Consider the following 17,684-nt stretch of genomic DNA (forward strand, 5'->3'; position numbering starts at 1 on the left):
CGATGCTATGCTATACCCGAGTGTCCATTCACCAGGTTTGCTGGGTGCCCAGGGTATATTCGGTGTGACGTTGTGTGAGCGATGCTATGCTATACCCGAGTGTCCATTCACCAGGTTTGCTGGATGCTCAGGGTATATTCGGTGTGGCGTTGTGTGAGCCATGCTATGCTATACCCGAGTGTCCATTCACCAGGTTTGCTGGGTGCTCAGGGTATATTCGCTGTGGCGTTGTGTGAGCGATGCTATGCTATACCCGAGTGTCCATTCACCAGGTTTGCTGGGTGCCCAGGGTATATTCGGTGTGACGTTGTGTGAGCGATGCTATGCTATACCCGAGTGTCCATTCACCAGGTTTGCTGGGTGCCCAGGGTATATTCGCTGTGGCGTTGTGTAAGCGATGCTATGCTATACCCGAGTGTCCATTCACCAGGTTTGCTGGGTGCCCAGGGTATATTCGGTGTGACGTTGTGTGAGCGATGCTATGCTATACCCGAGTGTCCATTCACCAGGTTTGCTGGGTGCTCAGGGTATATTCGCTGTGGCGTTGTGTGAGCGATGCTATGCTATACCCGTGTGTCCATTCACCAGGTTTGCTGGGTGCTCAGGGTATATTCGCTGTGGCGTTGTGTGAGCGATGCTATGCTATACCCGAGTGTCCATTCACCAGGTTTGCTGGGTGCTCAGGGTATATTCGCTGTGGCGTTGTGTGAGCGATGCTATGCTATACCCAAGTGTCCATTCACCAGGTTTGCTGGGTGCCCAGGGTATATTCGGTGTGACGTTGTGTGAGCAATTTGGGGGAGCGACTGTATCATTCTACAGATTTTTACTTTGTATCTTCTAAACACATATCATGTGCGGTGAACAAGGTGAGATACTCATTTGACATATTCATTAAAACATTTCAGTAAATCATTTAATAGATTCAGTAATTCATTTAATAGATTCAGTAAATCATTTAATAGATTCAGTAATTCATTTAATAGATTCAGTAAATCATTTAATAGATTCAGTAAATCATTTAATAGATTCAGTAATTCATTTAATAGATTCAGTAAATCATTTAATAGATTCAGTAATTCTTTTAATAGATTCAGTCAATCATTTAATAGATTCAGTAATTCATTTAATAGATTCAGTAATTCATTTAATAGATTCAGTAAATCATCAAATATTTTAATCAATGATGTCCATACTGTAAATAAAAAAATACTAGAACGTGTGATAAATTTGTTCGAATAAATTCTTTGTTATAAGTTGCCCAGCATACAGGGAACATAGACTGCACTTATTCAACGAAGAGGAAAACATAAACAATTGTGCTCAGTAGTGATAGTGAGCAGCAGACGTACGTATGATCCAATAGTTCAAAGGTCGTCCTTAATATCAGACAGAGACATCCACTTTCTTATAGATTTTTGTTTAAATCCGTGTTTTCATTTATTTGCTGCTATTATATTGTATGATAATTTTTTATCTTCTCCTGGGGATATTAATACACACAAAGCAGGTCGTAACACATGTGTGTACGTTGTCTCGTTATTCGTTTTACAGTTCACATGGTTCACTAATAACCGTTCAGTGTGTACATACCTGAATGTTGTACACTTTCTATTTTCATAAATGTGAAACTTGTCTATGCTACAGTTATGTATGATCTCGTCAATCGAAAACAAACAACAACATTGACGGTAGCTACAAATGCCCCCAACCTAATACGTCACAACGTGTACGTACATTACCATAATAAGTACGTCACGCTATCTACAATACAGTGTATATTACAGTCTTACACGTCAACATAGCAGGTATAGTAGCAATTCTATTATATTCTATTGTATACTATACCGTAGTATATATGTTTATACTGCATAGATTTCACCATGTATAAGTCGAAATATAATTAAACCGATTAATTAACATGACTGTTGTTACTCGCTGCGGCATTGGACTCGTACGTGCAATTTGTATGATGTGTTCATTAATATGATAGCTGCAAACAATTGTTACATACAAATGATAGTGTTGATTAAATGATATATATATTATATTTGCCCTTGATATTCAACCTGTGCCTGCTGTCATCGTGATAGGTGTACAGACACTCACAATTACATATTATTGTTTAAATGAAGGTGAATATACTCATGCACCATTAACACAACAATCCAAACAAGCTAATAAACGAGCGCAGCAAAATACTAACCAATGTATTCCACAAATAATACTACATATACTCTATTAATCCCAATGCCCTATATTGAATACGAGTAATAGAACATGAGTTGTACATAAGATAAGTGTGCAATAATATATAATATATATATATATAAGCTAAATAAATACTAGCCAGTTTTGAAAAGAGCGAGAAAAGTACACTATATTTGTTTCATTTTTTATTTATATCTACTTGACAAATCTTGAAAAACATTCTAAACATACTATTACATTTGCTAGTTACATCAAAATTAAACAAACGATTAATAAGTTCCTAAATTTGAAGATAAAAATTGGTTGAGTTATTGTAACCACTCAAAAAAAGAAATTTGAAGTGAGATTTAATAAATATCTTGAAAAATATACATATACCATATATCAAATTCGAACTAGGCCGAGATCAATAACGATGTCACAGATAAGTTAAACATGCAGGAAATTAGTTTGTTGTGTCGATGGTAACTTACGTTTGAGTTTACAATTATTTAGATTGATGAATAATTTATAACAGCATTGTAGGTCGACTAATAGAAAACAGTTAGTTTCAATACTAAGTTTAAAACAGGCATGTTCATTCTCATAAATTATTAACCCATATTGAACTCAGTGTCATTCAAATAACAAGGAGACTAATTGCTTAGCTAGGCCTGACTTTGACAGGCATATTGCTGTTGTGGAAATTGACGTGAATAAGCTCTAGGTGAGTAAGACCAATGGACATCCCAAGCTGTAGATCTTCTAAAGACACAGCAGGTGCACAATCGATGTGCCTTCCCGAAAAATCTGTAAAGTATTACAAAAAAACAACAACAGAAGTTTGAAAATAAGATAGTAGTTCACACATTCTCAAGAAATATATTACAATGATGTTAATTAAAAAAATAAGCAGAACAAAGCTAAGCAAAACTACATTTCTGGGAGGGGGTCCTTTACAGACTTTTTATGGCCACCTTTTTATCTTTGAAACCACTCAAGATGACAATACTTTTTAATATATTCAACTTCTTACATAATTTATTGAGGACATGTTAAGTACTCGTAGATACATTATTTGTGTGACCGTGTTTTCGTTTTTTAGATTTATAGAGTTTCTCCTGGAACCTTAAAAGCACATATTTTTGCTGATTTTTTGTTCTTTCTATGTCCTAGCAATAAAAAAAAAACGCAGATTGTAATATTGGAACGCAAGATTTAGACTGACTGTATTTGACAATTTCGCCCAAATATGACGTTTTCGCTGAAATAAATTTGAAGGTGGACATTTTGGTTGGTATTTACTAACTTGTGTGCGTTGTTTCATCACAATTAGCAAATGGGCTGTGCAATCAGACTTCTGATTATTTTTAATGACGCTCCATGACAGTCAGCGATGTGCTTCACACTTGTCCAGACCTGACTTTGACGCCGGGCACACTGCTTCATAGACACAATATAATATATGGATTTATTTTATTCAAAGGGACTGCACATAAAGACAAGAATGATGCAATGTATTCGATGTTGTGTATATGCTCTCATTGTTTGTAGCATGATTTGCACTATTACTCTCATAGAATGGCACAACAAAGAGTCACGTGATAACAGATCAAAGCATCGGCTGATAATGAACAGCAGGTACAGTTTAAATGTTTACTCGTTTACGAATATGTTGACTAAACTCCACTTATGCCAGAACATGTTATTTAAATTAGTGATAGACTATATGTGGTTTATTTACTTGACAATGAATATAATGCATTTCATAAAGCCGCGAATGTCGTTTCTATATAAATATTAATAAATGTTTTATAAATTTCAAGGTTGAAAACTACTTGATCGATCACTATGCCATAAATACTGCCGGTATGCAAGTCAATGTGACGTTTGACCCATCAAAACATTGTTCTTGCTATCTGAAAATGAATTTGTTCAATAATTTATGTTTCGCATAAATGGGCAGAAGCAATGACAATAATTGTTATTACAAAAGAATCTTCTAGCCAATGGAAACTTTTTGCTGATTTGAATGTAGCGCGAGGGTTCTTCGCGGCAAACGTTTTATAAATCATAATAATTGCTCATGGCTTTCTGAAATACTTTGCAAATACTTTTTGCTCTTATATTTATTTACAAGTTTATAATATTTTGTCTTGCAGTCACGATAATATACTACCTGGATTACTTTTAAAATGTCCCTGGATGAAACGAAACAATACCTTGCACAATTACTACACAGGACACGGGAAGCCACTGCACATACACACAGTGGATTACATGCAGGTACCCAAAATAGCCAGTGGTACAATGAAGGGTTGTATGAGGAAAATAAAAAAGAATATGTCTTTAACTATGGCAACATTTACCTATAAGGACATACCAGAAAAATACATGAAATATCGAACTCTTGAAAAACCTTTTCCACCACTTGTACTCGGTGGCTTTTCATTTGGGTTGGCTGATATTAGTAATTTGTCGTTTGCTTATTTTCTTGTGCTGAGAGAACCGTACGATCGGATTATTTCCCATTACGAACACTGCCGTACACGTAATACCAAAGACCATATATGTTTGCATATGAATGCCAAGGAGGTGACTGTTAAACAGTGGGCCATACACGTTGGAAGTTATGTCTTTAGACAATTATTTAACAATGTTTTGCTGTGTACTACAAATTATGAGCACTATATCAGAAAGGCAGCACTTGGATTACCATATGCCAGGACTGTGAGAGGTGAACTTATATCTACAACTACACAATTAAACATGGCTGAAATGCAATGTTGGTATAAACACAAATTATACCTAGATTATTATATGACGTCATCAGAACATGAAGCAATGTTGCAATATGTACTCGAACATTTAGAAGACTGGTTTACGGTTGTTGGTTTGTTAAATGAATACAGCATGACACTGACTCTACTACAGGAAGCTGTCAAGCTACCGTTCGCTACCCTGTGTGATCCCAGTAGTAAACACAATGAGAACACGCGTTACAATTCTACAGTTACTAAGACGGACATGGTAGATGAATTAAGGAAACAACTCATTAATGATAATGAAGTGTATAAAGCATTATACTACGATATCCGCATATATAACAAAGTTGAACAAATTTTTCACAAACAAAAGACAAAATATTTAGAATTATAAGAACAGTGACTACGTACATCAGAAAGTAACATGTATTATTTTAGATGTATACTAGTATATATACTTTACTGTTAACATCTATTGGCATTGAAGCAAATAATACGTGTGCAGGTAATGGCAAACCAGTAGATCGTCTTGCACCAGACAATTCATCACTGTTTAACAAGTTGGCAAGAGTTGGGTTCAATCACATCAGATAAAACAGATAATGCCTGGGTATTGTGAATTCCAATGGAGGTTCTAGGTCACGTGGTATGTATGGAATTTATAATGAGCAAACAACATATCATACAAGTGACCTTTTGTTTTATGTAAATTAACCTTATGTTTTATGTAAATTAACCTTAATTAAAAATTAAAATAAAATTCCTTTACTAACTTCACCAATCTAACATGCTTATATATTCACATACACAAACAAATTTATTTCCAAATTTTAATATTTAAAATTATAAAAATCAACCTGTACAATAATATAATACAAGAATGAATACATTTGTAATTACAAGGAATTCATACAAATACTAAATGTGAAATATCTCAAATTATTTGGTCATCCTGAACCAAGGTTTATTTTACAGTGTTAAATAAGGATGCAGATTCGGTGTGTGAAAATAATTCTATGATAAGTTTTGAGGTAATAACATACAGTAATAGCTATTCCTGTAGATGCATGGCTGAACTAATTAAACCAGCACACAAGATTACCAGATTATAGAGAGGCAGATTGGCACAATTATAATAACAAGGTTTGTACATTCATGTATAAATACAACAGCCTGTAACATATTGTGTGAACTAGGTCAGCAATGATCTATGTACTGTACCATAGTCACATACACTTAGAATTTAGTTTCATTGGGACAGTTTTTTTTTACTAAATTGAGAGGGTGAACTGGTTAAATTGATTTCTTTGATTTGATAACCTTTCATATCTATTTTAAATCTGGGATACTCACAATACAGTACATTTATGTCAGATTTATACAATAAATGTTTTTATCATTTTGAACTGTTCTGGTGAATTACAACAAAGTAAGAGGTCTTCTCTCTATAGTCAACTGTTAAATGTACATACACATAAAAACATTGAAATCATTGAGCTGTCAAATACTGCATGCTTAACTTGTTAGCAAAGCTAATTAATTAATTATGTAAAATTAATTTGGAAATGTAAATATATACAACAAATAACAAAATGTACATTTCAACTTCATTATTGCACATTAAGCAATCCTCTGAAATAGTTGCAAATGGAAGGGAACTTAAGTGTCCTCAAAAAATTCTATAAATAATGTACTGATGTGATGTACTGTTTTCATTGTTGAGAAATATTAAAATCAGCAAATATACAGCTATATATAGTGAGCAAATTAATGTTCAATGGAAGACAATTGTTCTAGAATGATGCAATGTCCATCAATGTGCACTCAGTGTGTATATGTTATTTGACCCTGGCAATGTGGCATTAACTTGTCAAAGAACAACTCCAGGAACTTTGTAGCCTGCAATAAAATGAACAAGTCATTGTTAATGACACAGTCTCCATCGCAATAAAATTATTCATTCCTAAGATAAAGTATCATGGCCAAAAAGCAAGATGGCTGCAAGTCTGTCGTTTTTTATTTAAACACAATTTAAACTGTTATAGACATGTATTGCTACATGCATAATATATGCAATAAAATTAGATATGCAAATTATGACGGGAAATTAAGGCACTTTATGAATCATAAGTCAAATTATGAACATGTATCAGGTGACTAACATACAAAATAGAATACCCAACTTGTGGTGTGTCAGCTAAAATCACACTCATAGTCGTAATCTGTTGTAGGAGCTTATATGTATTTCAGGAGGAATTTTTATTTTTTGACTATGAACATTAAATACCACTTTTAAAAAATATAAACATGTGTGTGTATTATGATGCATGTGATGCAATAGAATAAATTATACAAAAACAAGCCATGCATGACACAGTCCCTGTTAGTTATCGAATTTAAGATATATAGTTTTGTTTATAATAATATAGCTGGATTATAAACATGTAAGAAATATGATTATGATGATTGTTTAACATTTAAATGATTGACATTTGTATCTGATCGTCAAACGAGTATTGAGACATATTGCTCTGGAACAGCATTAATTAAAACAAAATCAGCCATTTTGAATACATGTATAATGAATATTCAAAATTTGAACATAATCAGTCACAGCAAGTCAGAGATATGGCACTAGAACCACATTCATTAAAACAAAATGGCCGACTGGCGGCCATTTTGAATCTTATCTGAAAAAAAAAGATGTGCATCAAGGTCCTATAATGTCCAACGTATATACCAAGTTTGAACAAAATCCATCTGTAAACAGCTGAGAAATGTTTGATTTTGATGATTTTTAGAAAAAAAATGGCCGCTATTTGGCCATCTTGAATCAGATCGTGAAACCAAATGAAGTTTTCGGACTGTGTCTGAAGGGGACTAATAATGCATTTTCAAAAACCAAGATGGCTGCCAGTTGGCCATTTTTGATCTGATTATGAAACAAATTGTCAAAGACATTAGTCCTAACATGAATAATGTACTAAAAAATGCCAAAGGATGTCTAAAACAACCTCATTTAAAAAAAAAAACACGAGTCACTGTTAATGACATAGTCCCTATTGGAATTATGGGAAATTTTATTCATGCCAAAAATAAAGTAATAAGCTATTACAAAAGCATAGTTTGTAATTGAGAGTGAATAATTGGCTGGTCCAGTTTCAACAGAAATTAGATGTATAAAATCGAACTCTGAACTCTGGAGGTCATTGCCCATTGCCGCACATAATTCAAACACATGAATAATGTGATCGAGTCTATTATATTATAGTAAAATTGAACATTACGCATGGTAAGTTATTGTATGGTTTATATTATATATTCACTTCATGTCAAATAAAATAATTCACCATGGGAACATCAAATCACAAATATTAAAAATATTTTCTTGACTTTCGGTAAACACCTGACTACATGTACTATTTTTTTCAGAGATTTAAATGCGTCAATTTTTATGTTTGCATAATTATTATGAATGCAACACATTATCAAGTCGGTTATATTGAAATATTCACAGACCCAATACCCCGGGTCAGTGCCCTAACAATAGTAAAAACAAGCCATGCATGGCACGGTCCCCGTAGTTATCAAATTTAAGATATATAGTTTTGTTTATAGTAATATAGCTGGAATATAACCATGTCAGGAATATGAATATGATGATTGTTTAACATTAAAATGATTGACATTTGTATCTGATGGTCAAACAAGGACTTGTCCATATTGGGAGATATGGAACAGCATTAAAAATCAGCCATTTTGAATACATGTATACATCTATAACATCTATAACATGATGTATAACAAATATCAAATTTGAACATAATCAGTCAAAGCATGTCAGAGATATGGCTCTAGAAGCCCAATCATTAAAACAAAATAGCTGCCAGTCAGCCATTTTGAATAGGATCTGAAAAATAAAACGACGTGCATCAGAAACCCGTAATGTCTAATGTATGTATCAAGTTTGAATGAAATCCATCCATAAATGCCAGAAATGCTTGATATTTGATGATTCTTTTAGCACAAAAATGGTTACCATTTGGCCATTTTGAATAGAATCGTAAAACCAATATATCTGTATATCTATGACATGATGTATAATGAATATAAAAAAATTTGAACATAATCAATCAAAGCAAGTCAGAGATATGGGTCTAGAAGCCCATTTATTAAAACACAAGTCATTGTCAATGACACGTCCCTGTTCCGTTCATATTTGAGTGACATATACATTCAAAGCAGATCATGACCGAAATGCACCTGCATATGTACAACACATTGTGCTAAATCTGAACAAAATCCATCCATGCATGACTGAGATCCGGATCTCAGTCTGGAATTGTGAAAATACGTGATTTTGATGCATTTTCGGCCTTAAAATGGCCATCATTCCGCTATTGTTAAGCAGATCATGAAACAAATGCACATATCTATTTTTGACATGATGTACCATGTGTGTGTGAAGTTTGAACTTGATCAATCCAGACATGTCTTGGATACGGATCCAGAACTGAATTCTTTAACAAAATGGCCGCCAGTCGGCCATTTCGAACTTGATCCGAAAAAAAAAAGACGTGCATCAAAGTCCTATTATGTTTAATGTATGTACCAAATTTGAACAAAATCCATCCATGCATAACTGAGATACGGGTCCGGAATGGTGAAAATGTGCGATTTCAATGCATTTTCGGCCTTAAAGCGGCCCCCATTTGGCTATCGTTAATGAGATCATGAAACAAATGCACATACATATTTGTGACATGATGTACCTTGTGTGTGTGAAGTTTGAACTTGATCAATCCAGACATGTCTCGGATACGGATCCAGAACTGAATTCTTGAAAACAAAATGGCCGCCAGTCGGCTATTTCGAACTTGATCCGAAAAAAAAAGTGACGTGCATCAAGGTCCTATTATGTTTAATGTATGTACCAAATTTGAATGAAATCCGTCCATGCATAACTGAGATCCGGGTTCGGAATGGTGAAAATGTGCGATTTCAATGCATTTTCGGCCTTAAAGCGGCCGCCATTTGGCTATCGTTAATGAAATCATGAAACAAATGCACATACATATTTGTGACATGATGTACCTTGTGTGTATGAAGTTTGAACTCGATCAATCCAAGCATGTCTCAGATACGGATTCAGAACTGAATTCTTTAAAACAAAATGGCCGCCAGTCGGCCATTTCGAACCCGATCCCCCCCAAAAAAATGACGTGCATCAAGGTCCTATTATGTTTAATGTATGTACCAAATTTGAACAAAATCCGTCCATGCATAACTGAGATCCGGGTCCGGAATGGTGAAAATGTGCGATTTTGATGCATTTTCGGCCTTAAAATGGCCGCTATTCGGCTATCGTTAATCGGATCATGAAAAAAATGCATGTGCATATGTCCCATATAATGTGTGATGTATGAGTGAAGCTTGAACTTAATCGGTCCGTGCATGTTCGAGATACAGGTGATCATGGACGGACGGACGCACGGACGGACGGACGCACACAGGGCAAAACATAAGTCCTCGTTTTCAGACTGCGTCTGAACGGGGACTAAAAATGACCGCCAGTCAGCCATTTTGAATCCGATCTGAAAAATAAAATTGATTGCATCAACGCCCCATAATGTCTAATGTATATACCGTAAAATCTGTATTACAAGCTGCATCCCTAATAGAAGTCGCACCCATTCTTTTTGAATAATTGAGAACAAAAAATTCATCATTTCTCATACGTGTAGATGCTCTAATAGAAGCCACATTTCCTCTGTTGCATTGTACCATTTTAATAGAAGCCGCGGTTTCTAATACAGATTTTACAGTAACAAGTTTGAACAAAATCCATCTGTAAACAGCTGAGAAATGCTTAAAGTGCCGGTGCAATGCCCACCCTCACGTTTCCCATTTTAGATCTGTGTCCCACTGAAATGGGCAGTTAATGATTTTTTTGCTGAAAATGATTACTCGTATCCAAGTAAATTTGGGATATTTCTCGTGTTGTAGCCACGCCCACCTATCCTGAAACGGTCGACAGTTTCCGGATTTCCGACTCTCGCCGAAAGTGCGCCACCAAATGACAAAATGTGAGAGGAAGTCATACCCCTGAGCCATAATAACACTGGTCATTTAGTATACATTTGTACTTTTAAACGATATACATTTTTCGGTCTATTTTATTTTTTTTGAGAGGGAGTTTTTTAATGTTGTGTTGTGGGCAGTTGCAGTGAAACGTATAGTCATAGTGTAAGTATTCATACGTTTCTAATCGATCCGAAGGTGCGACATCAGTGGATGAAAGTCACTTAACCTCAGATTCTTTTTTTTGTTGAAAAAACTGTCCTCGTTCATGAAAAAACAACTAGGTTTAAAGAGAAACGCCGACAATGTTAACCTGGCACAACACTTTTGAAATAAATAGATTCCGGACCAGCAATGATCACCGAGGCGGATTTCAGAAGAGAGAGAGAAGTGTTTCAAATGAGTTTTTTTGCGATCCTGATTATCGTTTTATAGAGACCATTTAGTCCCTGTTTTGACAGTGACACGAAAATGAAGCATCGGACAAACAGGAAATTACATAGCCTTACACACTGCTAATTGTTTTCATTTTCGAAGGCTAAAAGTTTCTGAATTGTTTGGTGATTGGTGTTGAATGTCGAATTCACACCTCTATTCTTTTTTTACCTCCATGCTTGCAGCTTGATCTGCGTAATAATTTATAAAATAAGAATCCACCACCAAGTAAAGTGTTAATATGATGTTATAATTATGACAATCACGCCATGGATCATGCTAACTCGAGTCCACTCTGAATTTATCTGTATGTGTGTCGATCTCGATTATTTTTGTTATCCAATTAAACGCCACTTTTAAACGCTCTTGCCCTCGTCGTGACCCGACGCGTTCACCTATTTCAACAAAATGTCAATTTATTTCCACGCGGCTGTCATTTATTTAGTAACTGTGATTGGTCATTTTTCACTATAGTCTAATGTTTAGAATGTTCTCTTTTATTTTAATTGAAATAAAACAGTGTAGTGACGTGCCTAGTAACCTGCTAAATAACGAGATAATTCTGACGTCAAATTCTATTTTGTCCAGCGACAGTGTACAAACGTGCGCCGGTGTCGGTGACGATCACGGTGACCAGCTACACCAGAACGGACATATTTCGCATCTAACTCAACCCCATGTAACAAAAATTGATACTATGTGTTAATTATGGTCCATTCTTCCTCGACGAACAAGTACATAAGAGACAATTTAGTCAAAGACGAGAAAACTGCACAAGAAATTTGCCTTATTTAGACTTATCGGCAATGCAAGCTGCCATGCGACTTCCCCTTCTGATGTCACAAGGGGAATTTCTGTATGCAAATGAGAAGCTAATGAGGAACCTCGTTTTAAAATACACAAAAATAAAGTTGCCGTAGACTGAGTTTAAAACACTTTTTCACTTAAAAAAATAATTCATGCTTAGAAACATAAAAAATAATAATATTTATGTATCAATGGATAATTTTAGGCGTGAAAATAGCAGCCATTTCACATGCACTTTAATTATGATGATTTTTTAGCACAAAAATGGCCGCCATTCGGCCATCTTGAATCAGATTGTGAAACAAATTGATGTGCACATGTATAATATCATGTATGATGTATGTGTGAAGTTTGATTATGATTTGTCCAGGCATTTCTATGATACATGTCCGGACGCACGCACAGATGCATGGACACACAAAGGTCAAAACAAAAGTCTAATAAGTTTGCGTAATAATTATGAAAGCAATACATTACAACGTTGAAATACTCAGAGCGGGTAAATTTGCTTAATTAGAAAAGCAGCGCACTAAGTAAATGATATTGAAATAAGTATTCAAAACCAGTACAGAGTTATAAGTTGCGTAATTACAGTACCGGCCAATATAACAATTTTACTAGATCGATGTGCGCTGCATGAAAGAAAAAGGTTGTTAAGGTAACGCGCCCGTTCAGCACGTGACTTGGTGCCAAACTTCAGTTTGAAAAAAACAAGATGTATGCCGGTTGGCAATCTTTGATCTGATTATGAAACAAACTGACACAAACATGTATGATGTATGTGCCAAATATGAATGAAAATGGTCCATAAGCCTTGGAGATATAATAGTATGGTCCAAAATCAAGATGGTCACCAGTAAGCCATTTTTGATCTGATTGTAAAACAAATGGTAATGGACATATAATCTATTTTGTGTATTTATGTATTTTAACAAAAAATGACAAAGCATGCATAAGATACCACATTTTCAAAAAAAAAAAAATGACTGCCAGTCGGCCATCTTTATCACAAAACGAATCCTCATACACCGTAGACATGTATCCTAACACAATGTATGTACAAAATTTGAACAAAAACTGACAAAGCATGCATAAGATACCACAGGGTTCTGAAATATGACTTTGGACAGATGGAGATTGAATTATAAGTCCCTATTACAAATTTTGTTCTAACAGAGACTAATAATGGCTGCCAGTCGGCCATTTGGATCGAATCGCTGAACCACTGCATGGGAATATTTCTCACATAAAGTACTAGGCCCATGTGAAGAGGGTCCAAAGGATTCTGAAATATGACGAATGGACAGACTAATAGAGACTGAATTATATAAGTGCAGGGACTGATAATGTTACATAGTGAATAAATGAATCATAGTTAAATATGGCTAACATGTCACTGTTTTCACATACATAAAAGGTGGCTTTATTTTAGCTATTCGCATAGCTTGACTACACACATTTTAGCTTGTTTGCATCACATCACTAACTGAATATGGCTAGCTTGTACTACACAGGGTGATACATCAATAACCATAAAAGGAAACAGCCTAATTAATATTCCTCCACACACAGTCATCATATATTGACTGGTTGATAAAGGCAGTCTCCGCTGTCTAACCAGGGTGTAGCTGCAGCACTCGCTGCCTATACCTTCCAGTTGCAGTCATGCTGCAATCTGCCATTCCATTTTAACATCACGTAGTTATGCTGCACCAACCAAATTTTTCAGTCTTATTCTAGTTTGTATTTTAGTCTAGAAATGCTAAGCCAGCTAGTTTACACCTGGTTTGTACAACATTTTGAGGGCTGCACCATTTTCTGTCCAAATAGTGATACCATCATGAAGTGTAATAACATTATTTTCTATATTTAGATCAGTAATAATGTTTGAATAAACTAACCTGAATGGAGTCTTTTGGTCTGATAATAAGTTTACCATATTTCTTAAGTAAGGAATCACCTTGGTACGGACTTTAAAAAAGACAAGAAGAGACGGTTAAAATACCAAATAATATTGTGCTTATCATAAATATTTCTAGACAGTATAGTAACTTACCTATCTAGTAAGGAATCAAAACATGTGATTGCATTATCTCTTTGTACAGCCATCACAATACAGGCACCTTGACACAGTACTTCAGCCTGTAAAAACAAATAAGTCAAAGTGAAAGACTATATTTGCATACTTTTTTTTAAAATATTTATTTTTTATTTTTCACACAATATTATTATAATAGTGTACATACACTGAAAAACTGAAATGAAAACATGACTGAAATGTTGAATATTGTGGCGTTTTCCATTTTGAACCTTTCAATGCCGGCTATCATGTTTTGTTTGTACCATTTTAATAAAAAATAACCTCAAACATTTTCAATCAGTTTACTACTTTGATATTTATAAAACTGAGCAGCATTGACTGCTGGCAGTGAATGAGTGGCTACCCATTAATCCATATCCTAAGTGGCTCACATTTCTGATAATGATATACCGGATTCAGCTGATACCCGCCCATTCTAAACTTCGCCGATGGGTGATGTTTCAAATAGTGGGCGATGTTTTGGTCCACACATTGCCTGACTGAACCAACAAACATTTTTACAGACCCCAATTTTCCCGTCCGAAATCAAATATGACGCTAAAAATAATTCACTGTGAAGTCGAAAAACATAAAACTCCAATAAATCCAATGCTGTATTCGAATTGTTGTTGCGTATTATGACTCGTTAATACATTTCACTTACGTTTATTAAACTTGAATAAAGTCTACGCTTGAAAAGAATGCTATTTAGTTTAAAATAGCCAAGACTTCCTGATTTGAGCTGAGCTTCTTGGTTGATTTAACAACGGTAGGTATCAGTAATGTTCAATCTTTGTCTGTATTCCAGACAAAAAGTTCAAGATCGGTAAACAAGAAATGGGCGAACTAAATTGTCTCCTGCGTTTCACATGCGGCGTGACGTTCCCTTTCAGTTAACTCTTTGCGTTCATGGTATTTGTGAGAGTTGAAAGATTTTTTGAACAAATGACAAGTAACTATATTGATTTGTGTCAAGCTGGGTGGCCCGAATTTAAATATCAGTGCGTGATCTCTGGAGATCATTGCCCAATGCCGCAAGTAATTTAAACACGTAGTTATTAGAGTTCAGTCGAAATGTACGCGAATAATGCGATCGAAGTGCGCTGCCCAGAGTTTATTATATTATAGTAAAATTTAACTTGACGCATGGTATGGTTTATATTACATGTTCACTTCATTTCAAATAAAATAATTCACCATTGGAACATCGATGAATCACAAGTATTTAAAATATTTTATTGAATTTCCGTAGATACTTGACTACTATCCTTTTTAATGATTTGAATGCGCCCATGTTTATGTTTGCGTAATTATTACGAATGCAACGCATTATCAAGTCGGTAATATTGAAATATTCACAGACCCAATATCCCGGGTCAGTGGCCTAACAACAGTAAAAAATAACTTGAGTTTGCGTAATCAGCCGGTACAATATTGTAAACAAATTTGCGTAATTAGAAAAGCAGTGCACTAAGTAAATGACGTTGATATATTCAAAGCCAGTACAGAGTTGCATACAAGTTGCGCAATTACAGTACCGTCGGATATAATAATTTTACTAGATCGACGCACGGAGCACATTTCAATTAAAGAACTAAAGACATCATTAGAAAATGGACAATATGTATAGTATCAAAGCAATCAGACTTACAGTTTTTAACAAGAAGTCGAAAATATCACTTTCTACCAAAAATGACAAAAATATTCACCAAAATTAGAGAATTGAAGATATCATCACAAAATGAACAAATCTGAGAGAGATCCACATGTAGTACCTATATATGTAATATCAAAGCAATTGCACTTGCGGTTTTTAACAAGAAGTCGAAAATATCACTTTTTACCAAAAATGACAAAAATATTCACCAAAATTAGAGACTTGAAGATATCAACATGAAATGAACAAACCTCAGAGAGGTCTACCCAAAGTACATATACACCAAGTATCAAAGCATTCAGGCTTGTAGTTTTCAAGAAGAAGTCAAAAAAGTAAAACATTGACATGGACGACGACGACGGACAATCACTCATATGATAAGCTCCGCTCGACAAAGTCGACAGCGGAGCTAAAAAGTTGCTAAGGTAACGTGCCAGTTCAGTTCAGTTGCGTCCCAAAATGATGTCGCTGATCACTCAGTTGTCGCAGCGTGTGTTGTGTCATGTCCATGATACACCCAGTTTCGACTTTGAGACCATTTTTATCAATGCAGGGTTATTTTTCCAGACTAGATGCGCTTCGTAATATCTGCCATAACATCACCCGGACGATCTTTTGGTCCCCATTTTAAAAAAAAAAAAATCAAATCCTCCATAAGATCGCCCAGGGCGGGGTATCAGCCGAATCCGGTAATAATATTTTGCCTCTGTTTAAGGCCAATATATGTGCATACTATGATGCATATGTGCTCTTTTGTAGGAAGTCTGTCTCTAAATATAATAACAAGACAGAACATGTAATGTGTTTATTATATCTTACCATATGAGGGTTTGTGAGTGATGAGATCTTTAATAAATACTGCGCTTGTTGTAATGTTAACCATACCATTCGTAATCCAACTATATCAAAACCCATTGATAACATTCCATCAATAATCTGAACATAACCTTTACGCGTTTTACTTGTTGATAAAAGTAACTGTGACATGAACACAAGACAGTTGGTCTGGCTTAGTTTACTAAGAATTGGTAGTAAATGACTTTTTGTAGTACTTGTACCTGCAAAATAGGGGTAAACAAAATATTATATATATATATATTTTGCCTTTGTACAAAATTTGAGAACAAGCCTTGTTCTGAACTATGTGTTATTATGGCCATGGTTAATGCTGACAAGAACAGACATGGTAATGACAACACCTGGCATTCATTATTATTACAGACATGAAAATAAACAGTCAGAATATCTTACCCATACTTCTAGTAGTTGTTGGGGAAGTATCTTCACCATTCATTGAGCTACCATTAACACATTCTGTACTACTTTTTATTTCAAATTTATGCTGGGAATTCATTCCGTCATCAACAATAGGATCATGAGCTGGACACATAATCTGCAAGATAATATGAGTGACTGGTAGATAATGGAAATGCTGTCTGAGAAACATCTGAACATGTGCATACTTCACAAACATTCTGTCCTATATTTTGCACTTATTTCCTATAATTAGTAACACATACACTTCCATAAATTACAGAGGTGTTTTTATGGTCAAAATAGGTTAATAATTTAAAGTTTCAGTATACAAATCTGTTTTGGTTTATATGTGCTTCTATTTAATCACAATGTTATTGGCTTTTTATATAATCTCATAATATTTTTTCTTAGG

At 34.9% G+C, this 17,684-nt stretch overlaps 2 protein-coding genes across 3 annotated transcripts in view; one reads left to right on the top strand and one right to left on the bottom strand.

Annotated features, from left to right (window-relative positions):
* Positions 1 to 1,666: 1,666 nt before the first annotated feature.
* LOC100371222 (uncharacterized) lies at positions 1,667 to 7,261 on the top strand. The gene is made up of 3 exons (XM_002738242.3): positions 1,667 to 1,808; positions 3,677 to 3,831; positions 4,353 to 7,261. The coding sequence occupies exons 2-3, from the start codon at positions 3,698 to 3,700 to the stop codon at positions 5,347 to 5,349; spliced, it is 1,131 nt and encodes a 376-aa protein (XP_002738288.1). The 5' UTR covers positions 1,667 to 1,808; positions 3,677 to 3,697; the 3' UTR covers positions 5,350 to 7,261.
* LOC100371374 (dynein axonemal assembly factor 8-like) overlaps positions 5,772 to 17,684 on the bottom strand; it is a 50,577-nt gene continuing 38,664 nt past the window's right edge. For both annotated transcript variants that reach the window (XM_085499039.1, XM_085499040.1), the window contains exons 17-21: positions 17,267 to 17,408; positions 16,835 to 17,073; positions 14,335 to 14,420; positions 14,180 to 14,249; positions 5,772 to 6,854 (exon numbers count right to left, since the gene is read on the bottom strand). In XM_085499039.1, the coding sequence (XP_085355165.1) occupies positions 6,780 to 6,854; positions 14,180 to 14,249; positions 14,335 to 14,420; positions 16,835 to 17,073; positions 17,267 to 17,408 (612 nt within the window). In that variant the 3' untranslated portion in view covers positions 5,772 to 6,779. The remainder of the gene's footprint in view (positions 6,855 to 14,179; positions 14,250 to 14,334; positions 14,421 to 16,834; positions 17,074 to 17,266; positions 17,409 to 17,684) is intronic.

Source organism: Saccoglossus kowalevskii, chromosome 5 (genome assembly GCF_978046115.1).
Source record: "Saccoglossus kowalevskii chromosome 5, keSacKowa6.1, whole genome shotgun sequence".
Lineage (NCBI taxonomy): Eukaryota > Metazoa > Hemichordata > Enteropneusta > Harrimaniidae > Saccoglossus > Saccoglossus kowalevskii.

Excerpts from the sequence above, each read along its gene's own strand:
- LOC100371222 (XM_002738242.3), top strand. The coding sequence starts at position 3,698 with ATGATGCAATGTATTCGATGTTGTGTATATGCTCTCATTGTTTGTAGC. Across the intron at positions 3,832-4,352 it reads CGGCTGATAATGAACAGCAG|TCACGATAATATACTACCTG; the intron begins GTACAGTTTAAA and ends TTTGTCTTGCAG.